The sequence below is a fragment of the Dendrobates tinctorius genome, unplaced genomic scaffold, assembly GCF_039654945.1.
Source record: "Dendrobates tinctorius isolate UK_male_01 unplaced genomic scaffold, ASM3965494v1 ptg000155l, whole genome shotgun sequence".
NCBI classification, from domain to species: domain Eukaryota; kingdom Metazoa; phylum Chordata; class Amphibia; order Anura; family Dendrobatidae; genus Dendrobates; species Dendrobates tinctorius.
In genome coordinates this window covers 5,818,617-5,831,384 of record NW_027361822.1, presented here as the reverse complement: position 1 = coordinate 5,831,384, position 12,768 = coordinate 5,818,617, and the positions used below count along the sequence as shown (strand labels likewise).

Below are 12,768 nucleotides of genomic sequence, written 5' to 3'. Positions count from 1 at the left end.
TCGGAACGTAAATATACCCCGATTTTTTATTCTTTTTTTTTACAGGGGTATGGTACCCAGGGCCTGGAGGACAGTCTCCTCTCCTCCACACCATGGGTACCAACCGCACATGAGACGTTTAACTTCCCGCATGGTGGGCATAGCCACATGCGGGAAGTAAGCGATTCTCATGCATTCCTATGGGTGCGGAATCGCGGCAATTCTTTGCGATTCCGCATAAAAGAATGAGCATGCTGCGATTTTTTCCGCGATGCGATTCCGCCGCGGAAAAAAATGCAGCATTAGCACAGCATGTGCGGAATGCCATAGGAATGCATGGGGGGCATTCTGTACACGATTTTTAAACGTTTTCGCCGCATTTTCGCTCCGAAAATCGTGGCAAAAACGCTTAACAATCGCTACGTGGGCACATAGCCTTATTCTACCCTTGAGCTGGCAAAATTTGAATTTGACAGTTCCTTAAATTTAGTCAGGAAATTCAATTAACATCTATTTTTTTATGCAATTCATATGTTCCTTATTATTCTCCATACTCTAAAATTATCCTAAAGTCGAGTTGGGAAAAAAAATTGAAGCTCGCTACTTTCCTGTTTGAAGTTCTCAAGGTCAAAGGAGGTTCAACGCGCTACTAGATGAGTGTGTCTAGTAAAGTGGCCATTCAGTGTATGATTTATTCTTGGTGGAGGTGACCGGATAAAGCTGATCATAGACATTAGATGTTGCCTGGATCTCCTCACAATTTTCTGGTTATGGAGGCTGCTGGGTAGAATTAGAAGCCGACAGGTTGGATTTATACAGGAGACCTGCAGCTATTCAAATTACTACTTCGGACATGTAATTTTTGGTCATCATGCTAAGTTTTCATCTGTGACTTTTACAATCTTTGTTTTAGGGTAAAGATCTGTCCCATAATAATACTACAGAGACATATGTGAGGGGTGAGGAGCAGTGTAAAGAGGAGAATCCTACAGATAAATGCACAGGTGAGTAGTCACCACTAAATTCTACTCAAGTCACTAGCTGGTGTTATTATTAGGGATGATTGAGCACTAACATGCATCGATGCTTCTTACTTGAACTTAACAGTTCCTAATAATCAGATGCTCGTTTCGAGTAACGATATAATGGGAGTTAATGGGAAAGCCGAGCATTTTTCCAGCAGACCCTACAAGAAGTTCTGGGGGACAACAAAAATGTTGAAATGGATGGAAAAAGTAATGAATGGAAGGAGAACAGCATGGGGAAGACAATAGTTTAATTCTTTTACTGCACTTTAAGGACTGATAATATAACATTTGAAATCAACAAGAGATTGCAGTTTACAGGAAAAAAATGTTAACAAACATTCTTTCCTGTATAATGACTTGTACATAAGGCAAAATGCAAAAAGGATGTAAAAAAATAATTTAAGTAAACCAAAATTGAAATTAATTTTTATTTTTTTATTATTTTTTAATTAAAAATTGGACATATCACTGTAATTTATGAAGGAAGCAAGAACTGCCAAAAATTAGATGGAAGGGGGCTCAGATACATCCTGTATTAGACATAAAGAAGGGCCTCATACACATTATGTTTAAATTGTCATGTAGTGGCACTGTATTAAAGTTATTAGAGGAGAAAAATGTGGCTCTATCTAAGCGTAGCAAGATATAATCAATTGAGAAGGTGAGTATATAGGAAATTGCTCACCTGATGCAGTTGCGCAAACTGAGGCACAACTCATGCTTGAGTATGGAGGTATTTGCAAGAGACTGCTGCCGACCTGGTGAGGAGGAATTGGACCCTGAAACAGGAGTATCCCACAAAGTAGATGCCAGACAGGAGGACCAGGGAATGGCGCTGTCTTTACCACCAAGAGAAATCTATGAGCAGAAATGTAAGGTTGCTTGTAGGTAAAATTTTATTCGAACTGATAAAAAAAACAAAAACTATATACACAACGCGTTTCAGCTGTTTGCAGCCTTCTTCAGGTTTACATAATGCGTTTCGGCTGTTTGCAGCCTTCTTCAAGTGTACATACTTAGCCTGTTTTGCTGAGTTTTTGACTAAGCAGAAACTCACAACTTTTTGAGGAGTTTTCAGTCTTTGAATAGGATGTGGAGAGTTTCCACTCAGTTTCTGCTCCAAAAATTCCTCACAAAGACTTTTTGTCAAATACCCTTATATATCATTATATATCATTATTTGAAAACTTTGTATACAATAGCTTTCTAGATCTCATAATATCTAAGAAACATGCTCACCGCTAATTCAGTATCATGACCAGAAAAAGACAATGTGGTAACTGAGTGACATCTAGAGAAAGGATTTAGAATTAGGAGCTTAAAGGGACTTTGTCAGCACAGAATGATGGTTCAAACTAAGCTCTGCTGCTCGGTTCTTCACAGTGGGGCAAATCATTTAAATACACCTTCCCACTTGCTTGGTTTCCCTTAAAATCCACCACCTTCTTCTTTGACAGCTCTGGCTTCATAGAGCCAGGGAAAGCTAACGGACAATACTCTATACTCCTCCTTCTAGACCTGTCCTCTGCTTTCGACACAGTTGACCACACTGCCTCCTACTACAGATCCTCTCCTCCATTGGCATCAAGACCTCGCCTTATCCTGGTTCTCCTCATACCTCTCCAACCGCTCATTCAGCATCTCCCACTCCCACACTACCTCCTCATCCCACCCTCTCTCTGTTGGAGTCCCCCAAGGCTCAGTTCTAGGACCCCTACTCTCAATCTGTACACTTGGCGTGGGGAAACTTATAAAGTCCCATGGATTCCAGTACCACCTTTATGCTGATGACACTCAGATCTACCTCTCTGGCCCAGATGTCATCTCTGTGCTGTCCAGAATCCTGAAGTGTCTATGAGCCATATCCTCCTTCTTCCCCTCTCGTTTCCTCAAACTAAATGTGGACAAATCTGAACTCATCATCTTTCCTCAATCTCACAGATCTCCCTTACCTGATCTATCTATCAATCTATCACAATTAACGACATCACGCTTTCCCCCGTACCGGAAGTCCGCTGCCACGGAGTAACCCTTGACTCTGCCCTGTCCTTCAAACCGCACATCCAAGCTCTTTCCACCTCCTGCCGCCTCTTGCTTAAAAATATTTCCAGAATCCGTCCTTTCCTCAGCCCTCAATCTACTAAAATGCTTGTGCATGACCTCTCCAGCCTCGACTACTGCAACATCCTTTTCTGCGGACTCCCTGCTAACACCATCACACCTGTCCAGTCGTCCTTAACTCTGCTGCCCGAATAATTTATCTCTCTCCTCGCTACTCCTCCGCTTCTCCCTTCTGCAAATCTCTTCACTGGCTTCCATTCCCTCAGCGTATCCAGTTCAAATTACTAATACTGACCTGCAAAGCCATCTATAACCTGTCTCCCCCATTTGACTCTGAACTAATCTCCCTATATCTTCCCTCACATAATCTCAAGTCCTCCCAAGACCTCCTTCTCTCCTCCACACTTATTTGCTCCTCACCTAAATGCCTACAAGACTACAAGACTTCTCCTGAATATCCTCCATCCTCTGGAATTCTGTGCCCCAACACGTCCAACTATCAACCACATTCGGATCCTTCAGAAGGAACCTGAAAACCCTCCTCTTCAAGAAAGCTTACAGCCTGCAATGACCCCGCTACCTCCTCACCACTACCGGAGATGTCGCCTCAACCAACACAGAAGCTGCTGCAACCCACCAACCTACTGTCTCCTTCCCCACCATCCTGTAGAATGTAAGCCCGCAAGAGCAGGGTCCTCTCCCCTCTGTATCAGTCTGTGATTGTTAGTTTGTTTACTGTAAGTGATATCTGTAATTTATATGTAACCCCTTCTCATGTACAGCACCATGGAATCAATGGTGCTATATAAATAAATAATAATAATGGTGAAAATAGATAGAAACCAAGCAGGTGGTAAAGTGCACTTAAATGATTAACCTCGCCATGAAGCACTGAGCGCCTGTACTTGGTTTCAACAGTCATTCTATGCTGACAGAATCACAAACAAAATTTGTAATCCGAAAAGATGCTGGTAGCTCACCAGATTGATTTGCCACATACAGGCATAAAACTCATGGAGTAAGTTCAGACCAGCGGCACAATTCATCATTTACGATTTATTGAAGCCACTTTTCTATTTTTTGTATTCTCTGATGTTTTTTCACCAAGTTCTCAAATTATGCACCCTGTTCATGTATCTAGCGCAAAATTTAAAAAAAAATGCTTTTCGTTTCAGTCCTTAACCAGTTATTGTGACTTTTTAGCACCAAAAAATGCAAAACCTCAAAAGAGTTGTAAAAATGCACCTAATCAAAAACTCCAGCAGAAACCTTTTTCCAGGCAGGAATTGGAGTGAATTGCCACTTTTACCAAATGTCTAATTTTTTTTTTTTTGTTGGGGGGGGGTATATTTCATAAATCTTTCTGAAATATCTGCATAAGCAAAGTTGTGGAGAAAAAATAAAAAAAGACATAAAAGATAAAAATAGGAGCAAAACATATGGAAAATAATGCACAAATATAAATGCCAAATTACTCCATAAGGGCTCATACTCACTTGCGAGAGTCTCGCACGATTCTCGTGCGAATCTCTCGCATGAAAACCTGGCACTGCTGCCGGCACTGGGACCGAAGCGTGCGGCTGCATAGAAATACATGTAGACACACGCTCCGATCCCAGTGCCGGCAGCAGTGCCAGGTTTTCATGCGAGAGAATCGTGCGAGTCTCTCACAAGTGAGTATGAGCCCTAAAAGTGATTACTGATAATAATGTTTGAGAAAGTGCTTGACTTTTCCTTCTTGTTGCTGCAATTTCAATGTTGAAAAAAGTAATATTATAATTAATTACATAATTGCAAGGTAGCCTTATGGAAAAATAACAAATTAAGTTTTATTCTTGGCAGACGACTGTACCAGGAGCTCAGAGGGATATCTGATATTTTCTGATTTTGAAACAGATGATCTTGGTTTCACACCAGATACATATGAAGAACATGCCATTATACCAGATCTACCTCCAGTACTTGACAGAAAAATGTTATCATCTGATCCTTTTCAGCAGGTTATATCTTCTGATTCGTCGAAGATTGATGTTCAACATTCAGTCTGTTATGTAATTTTTTCTCAAGAAAGTACTCACAAAGTCGAAAAGCCATATTCATGTTCAGAATGTGGGAAATGTTTTACACAGAAATCACACCTTGTTAGGCATCATAGAACGCACACAGGGGAGAAGCCGTTTAAATGTTCAGAATGTTGGAAATGTTTTACTAAGAAATCAAACCTTGTTACGCATCAGAAAATTCACACAGGGGAAAAGCCATTTACATGTTCAGAATGTGGGAAATGCTTTTCAGAGAAATCAGATCTTGCTAGACATCAGAGAATTCACACAGGGGAGAAGCCATTTTCATGTCCAGAATGTGGGAAATGTTTCAACCAGAAATCAAATCTTGTCAGACATCACAGAAGTCACACAGGTGAAAAGACATAGTAATCTTCAGAATGTTAAAAGTTATTTACAGAGAAATTACACATTGTTGCATGTCAGAAAAATTAAGCAGGCATTATATATTTTTTAATCCCTTCTCGTTGTAGGGCTTAAAGGGGTAGCTGAGGGAGATACAAATGTATTTCAATTTATTAGAGATGAGCAGATCATTTTACGCAACCCTGGTCGACGATCCAGGTAAGTGCGCTCTGTCTGTGGACAGGAGCGGCGCAATAATGACATCTCTCCAGGTTGGCAAATCAAAGACTGCCCCGGGGAACTCAGAAGCTTAAGAAATTCGTACAATTCCTGTCCACGGACAGAGAACACTGACCTGGCCCGTGGACTAGGGTTGCGCAAAGCGATCCACTCATCTCTACAAACTACTTTCTGTGTAAAACTATAAGGGCTCATACTTCTCTACCCATTCTTAGATGTAACTTCATGTGATTTTATTACTTCTCTCTGTGACCTCACGTAAAAACACTGGTTCTGCTACGAAGTGCTTCTTCTCCTTTCTGGGACGTTATTTGAGATGAGCGCGTGTGGTTAGCATCCTGCAGCACATTACCCATGTACCTGTCCTTCACCAATGATTATTAGAGTCAGTGGGCAGGTTTGATGTCTACCCCTCATTTGCATTGTACTCTGCCGGCACCTTCATAACTGTTATATAAACTGTCATTTCCCTCTCCCTGCTTTTCCAGCTCCCACTCCATGCTTATTGACAGGTCATACTGTATACAAGCTGTGAAGGTGCAGACAGGAAGGCAGTGTAGAAAGAGAGTGAAGGGGAGGGTGATCATCACGCCAGCACAGACAGGGGCATGACTTACGAGCAGTAGGATGCTAGCTACGCCTACTGAGCTCTGATATAACATCCAAAAAAGGAGGGGAAGCACTTAAGAGCAGCACCAGTGCTATCATATGAGATCATAGTGAGAAGTAGTAAAATCACATAAAGCTACATCTAAAATCAGGTCTTCATAAGTTTAAACAAAATGGAGATTGAAATACATTTGTATCTCCATTCGAGTATCCATGTAATAGTACACTCTATGTCAGGTCTCAGGAATTTAGTCTGCACCATATCTGGCTCCGATTTCTCCTGTTTAACCATTTATTTGCTGCAGTCACTATCAGAATTGTTTAAATGCCACAACTGCTGGCACTTTTGATGCAATCATGGAGAGCCGATGGAGTAACCAGGGTCCTGCTGAAAAACCCACTGCAGAGATCTTGGTGCAGCTAAATGCCGCGCTTACGCATGCACCAGACCTGTGGGAACAGAATGCCGCGCGTAGCGTGTGCGCTTACAATGATACATCACCTAGCCACTGACGTGCCGCAGCTCTGGAATATGCACGGGTATGAAATTAAGAGTCTTTTTTAGATAAATATTTGGAAGTTTTGCTTGACAAGACTATGTTAGTGATGCATATTGCATTACCAACAAGACATTGGGGGCAGTTGAATATTGAAAAAGGATGTGACCGGTTCCCTTTCAAGGGGTTAGACAACCCTTTCTCAAGTACTGTACTCCGCCATATATAAAATAATAGCCTGTATTCCCCTCTGGTGCCGGCACCGTTCTGGCAATGTGGATGCTGAAAATCCTGGGATATTATATCACATGAGCCCTCTAGCCAAGTAGTTTCAATTTCAGTTCATTCAAATGAAATTGACATCCAGAGGAAGTCAGGAAGCAGCAGCTCTTATTTAAAAAAGAAGTGAGAATGAAGCATCTCTTTATCGTCTGCTGAATGTTATGTCTCCCGAGCCCAAGTGCCAACATCTCCGGAATTGTGCCAACATCAGAGGTGATTACAGACCATTGTTACTTTACAGTTTTTCTAATCCTTCTAAAAAATATAATGCAAGAACAAATCTGCACTAAAAGGCCTCGTTTTCCTCCTGATTAGCATTCAAACAAAGAATTTTATACATCTACGCAATTATTTTATTCTAAGTACTCATCTAAGCAACTTCTTCACAACATATAATGTTCTGGTACATCCAATCTTGGGTCACCTTCTTTGTTGCAAACTCTGGAGCCAAGATTTTATCATTACTAGACGACCCCAGCTGTGTTATACAGCCAATATCTGTCTAACAGCAGCTGGGGGGAGCTTTGCTTCGCCGACTGCTGAGCTTCACCTGTTGCTGTCAACCACTTAAATACCACTGTCCATCTCTAATAGCAGCATTTAATGTGCGTAAACTGTACAGAACGCCATTCCATGCACCTATTGCCCTTCTCAATTTTCCAAGACGCGATTCCGAGGTGCTAGTGAGTTGCTATCACAGCTAGGGGTCTGCTTAAGACCCCCATGCCAGCCAGTACGGTGCTCCTATTCATAGGAGATTGTAATTTTTACTATATACTTCAGTATTGCAGTATATAGGATAAGCGATCATTTGATCGCAGGTTCAAGCCACCTAAGAGGACTAAGGGTACGTGCACACGCTGCGGATTCTGCTGCATTTCCGCAGCGGTTTTGGCCGCTGTGGACCCGCAGCAGTTTTAGCTGCGGTGTACAGTACCATTCAAATGAATGGTGAAAAAAAAAACGCTGTGTAGACGTTGCGGAAAAATCCGCGCGGATTTGCTGCGGTTTTGAAACCGCAGAAAGAAGTGACATGTCAATTCTTTCTGCGGAATCCGCAGCGGGTTCCTATCTCCACCATTGTGGAGATGGTGAATCCGCAGGACCAAACCGCAGGCAAAACCGCAGATAATCCGCAGGTCTTTTGACCTGCGGTTTATCTGCGGTTTTTGCAAAATCCGTGCGGATTAATCCGCAGCGGATTCCGCAGCGTCTGCACACACCCTAAAAGGTAAAGAAAATGTTTTTAAAAATATGTATAAAAATATATTCAAATCAATACATTTACAAGAAAATCTTGACCTCAGCGGCAACTACCTTGGAGACGCAGAGAACATTTATTTTCTGCTGAGTGGGCGTCAGAGCTGCAGTCACTACCGAATAACAGGAGGAGCGCCACATACTCAGCGCTGGACCTGGGGATGGTGAGTGTGGAACTGCAGCAGAGGACAACGGTTTTCTGAATGAGTACAATCACTTTACATTACACAGCAGGGGTGGTGATAACAAAAGAAGACATCTTGGCCTTCTGGACCTCCTACACACAAGATACCAACAAAGTGTATATCAGAGGTATACATCATTAGTAATAAATTTCATCCTTTGTATAGTTTTCTTTCTTTTAATGTCATTATGTGATATTTTTGACTTCCGATGGCTGTCACATGATGTCCCATTGCCAAGAAGAAGTGTTAGGGGATGTGTGAGGGTGACATGGTGGATTATTTAGTATTAATATTTTGTAGTAGTTGTAAGGTGACGTGAGCCTGAAACGAGCGGTTCCATGTCGCCATGATGATTTATACTATGATGTGAAGAAATAAAAGCATTTTTGTCAGTCCGGGTACATTTTTTTCACTTTGTGGATGTGGCTTTAACCAAATTAGCCATGTCCTAGGAATGAAGGTAATAGCAGGTGTGGTGAGAGGTAAAAAGGAAACATTCAGAAGAAGGACACCCAGATCTATGTGTAGTACACGCAGCTCCGCCCCATATGTGTTGTACACACACTGCTCTGCCTCATACACAAACAGCTCTACTCAATACACATCACACACGCTGCTCTGCTCTGTAAACGTCGTGCACACATGGCTCCACTCCGTACACATTGTATACGCACGGCGCAACTTTGTACACGCAGCTACGCGCACACGGCTTCACTCCATACACACACGGCTCTCCGCCGTACACACACGGCTCCACGCCGTACACACACGGCTCCACCCAGTACATGTCATACAAACACGGCTCCGCGCCGTACACGTCGTACGCATGCGGCTCCACTCAGTACATGTCGTACACACGACTCTTCTCCGTACACCTTGTACACACATGGCTCCGCTCCGTACAAGTTGTACCCATGCACCTCTGCTCCTTACAAGTTGCACGCACACACGTCTCCACTCCGTACATGTCGTACACACACACATCTACTCCATATACGTCGTACACACATGGGTCCACTCCGTACACAATGTACACACGCGGCTCCGCTCCTTACACATTGTGCATGCACACCTCCGCTCCGTACACGTTGTACACACAGAACTCCACTCCGTACGCACACAACTTCTCTCCGTACACCTCGTACACACACGGCTCCTCTCTGTACACCTCGTACACACACGACTCTGCTCTGTACACCTCACGGACATATGGTTCTGCTCCGTACATGTCATACACACACTGTTCTGCTCTGTACACATCATACACACACGATTCCACTCCGTACACATCGTTCACACATGGCTATGCACACACACCTCCGCTCCGTACATGCCTTACACACACGGCTCTGCTCCGTACACGTTGTGCACTCAAGGCTCCGTTCCATATACGTCGTACACACAAGGCTCTGCTAAACCCACCCTAAACCCTTCCTGACCCAACACATAAATTTCTCCTCATCCAGCACCATGATAACCAGCACAGCAGAGTCCTGCATACTCCAAGGCCCCTGATCATATGACCCCTGACACCCCTGAGTTAATACAAGAGCTAGTGGGCTAAAGCTCCATGTCCTTCTGCCCACTTGTATTTAGGCTGCTTTATATAAGACAGCCTAAATACTAGACCTAATTCGCTAAAGGACCTGGTCATTCTGCCCACTCAGATCTAGCCTAGTCTCTATGAGAAAACTAAATCCCAGTGGGCTCAAGGACCAGGTTCTTGTGAGTGTTTTAATCACTGTGACAGGGTGGATTGCCCTCTCCAAAAAATGATGCCACTCCTCAAAAGCCAACTTGATGGCCAAAAGTTCTCTATAAATATCATAATAAAGTTCTCTAATATCATAGTTTTTTTCATCCGGCAATAATTTTTTTTAGAAAAAGGCACATGGATGCCACTTATTAGGAGTTGACCCATGAGATAACACTACAATTCTATTCTAGCCCCAACCCCCACCTCACGCACATCACCTTCTACAATAAACGGCAGACATCAGGCTGTGTGAGTAAAGGAGCCATGTCAAAGCATCTCTTCAAGATAGAATATACCCTTCGGGTGAGATCAGACCACATCGAGAAGTATCACGTCCGTATTCTTCTTTGTCATATCAGTAAGAGGTTTGACAATTGATGAGAAGTTCTGAATAAACTTCCTATAGTAGTTGACAAACCCCAGAAAGCAATGCAAGGCTTTCAGATTTCCCGGCGGATCCCATTCCAGAACTGTGCGGACCTTATCTTGGTCCATCCCGCAACCTGCAGATGACACCAGGAAGCTTTGGCTTATAAATACTGATAGTGTAGCTGTAGCCTTAGTAAGAATCTCAGCGATGTAATCTTTCCTTGCCTACCTTTCAGGACCGGAAAGGTTCTATAACCTGGTCTTCAGTAGTTTTGTTCCTGGGAGCAAGTTGACGGGGTAATCAGGGGTAATCATGCATGAAGGGGAGGCAGTTCTTGGCACCCCTTTTCTAAGAATACATCAACAAAATTGGACAGAAAAGAGGGTACAGTTTTAGTGGAAACAGTAAAGATAATAGTACTCCGGTAATTATTCTTACAAAAATCACTTCACCTAACTACTTCTATTGACTACCAGTCAACGACAGAATTATGTATCACCAACCACCAATAGGTGTGGTGGGACCTTCCAACTTTGGGTTCAGGTTCCTCATGGCTGTCTGCCAGACCCATGGTCTGCTGTTGTAGGAAAACCTTAGATCGCAGGTCTGTCAGCTCGTGAGACAGACAATGCATCTGTTTTGCCAGGGCCTCGATGGGATCCATGTTAAGATCCAGAAAACATTTGGACGGTTATAATGTCATGCTGGTGGCGAGAGGACACCCAGCATGTGGCGCAACACGAGGGAAACACCAGGGAAGATATACAAGGATGACCCTGGTGATAGGGAGAGGGGTCACCTCCTAACATAAACCTGAGTCTGATCACTGAACTTCCTATCCTTAGACGGGTCCATCTCCTCGTACACAATCACTTGCCTAAATCCTCACTGGCCCAGAACTTACCCAGTCTAGTGTGTAGGCCAGCAAGTCACTAGTCCCACTACTTCAATAAGAAAGACAACACGAGGAAGTTAAGACAAAAAATGGAAAAAGACACAATAAATAACCCTCCTCTGCTTCTCCAACAGGAAACTTCACAGCTTCAACACCTCAGCTTATCCAGTGACAGGCACCTTCAAAGAGGTCATCTATACTTATTATTATTATTTATTTCTAAAGCACCATTGATTCCATGGTGCTGTACATGAGAAGTGGTAACAGGCAAAGTACAGATATCACTTACAGTAGGCAAACTAACAATCACAGACTGATATAGCGGGGAGAGAGGACCCTGCCCTTTCGGGCTTACATGCTACAGGATGGTGGGGAAGAAGACAGTATGTTGGGGGGTTGCAGCAGTTCCAGTGATGGTGAGGTGGTAGTTCCAGTAGTGGTGAGGAGGCAGCGGGGATCATTGCAGGCTGTAAGCTTTCCTGAAGAGATGGGTTTTCAGGTTCTGTCTGAAGGATCCGATTGTGGTTGATATTCGGACTTGTTGGGGCAAAGAATTCCAGAGGATGGGGGCTATTCGGGAGAAGTCTTGGAGGCGGTTGGGTGAGGAGCGAATAAGTGTGGAGGAGAGAAGGAGGTCTTGAGAGGACCGGAGATTACGTGAGGGAAGGTATCGAGAGATTAGTTCAGAGACATATGGGGGAGACAGGTTATAGATGGCCTTGTAGGTCAGCATTAGTAATTTGAATTGGATACACTGAGGGAATGGGAGCCAGTGAAGAGATTTGCAGAGGAGTAGCGAGGAGAGAGATGAATTAGTCGGGCGGCAGAGTTAAGGATGGACTGGAGAGGTGCAGGGATGTTAGCAGGGAGGCCACAGAAAAGGATGTTGCAATAGTCGAGGTGGGAGATGATGAGGGCATGTACAAGCATTTTAGTAGAATGAGGGTTGAGGAAGGGACGGATTCTGGAAATATTTTTGAGCTGGAGGCGGCAGAAGGTGGAGAAAGCTTGGATGTGCGGTTTGAAGGACAGGGCAGAGTCAAGGGTTACTCCGAGGCAGCGGACCTCTGGTACAGGGAAAGTATGATGTCGTCAATTGTTATAGATAAGTCGGGTAAGGAAGATCTGTGAGATGGGGGAAAGATGATCAGTTCAGATTTGTCTACATTCAGTTTGAGGAAGCGAGAGGAGAAGAAGG

At 43.5% G+C, this 12,768-nt stretch overlaps 2 protein-coding genes across 2 annotated transcripts in view; both read left to right on the top strand.

Annotated features, from left to right (window-relative positions):
- Positions 1-8,944, top strand: part of LOC141051155 (uncharacterized) — a 28,147-nt gene extending 19,203 nt beyond the window's left edge. The window contains exons 6-7 of the mRNA XM_073548021.1: positions 893-983; positions 4,911-8,944. Of these exons, the coding sequence (XP_073404122.1) occupies positions 893-983; positions 4,911-5,500 (681 nt within the window). The 3' untranslated portion in view covers positions 5,501-8,944. The remainder of the gene's footprint in view (positions 1-892; positions 984-4,910) is intronic.
- The window catches only part of LOC141051169 (uncharacterized), an 872,784-nt gene that overhangs the window by 77,911 nt on the left and 782,105 nt on the right, over positions 1-12,768 (top strand). The window lies entirely within an intron of this gene.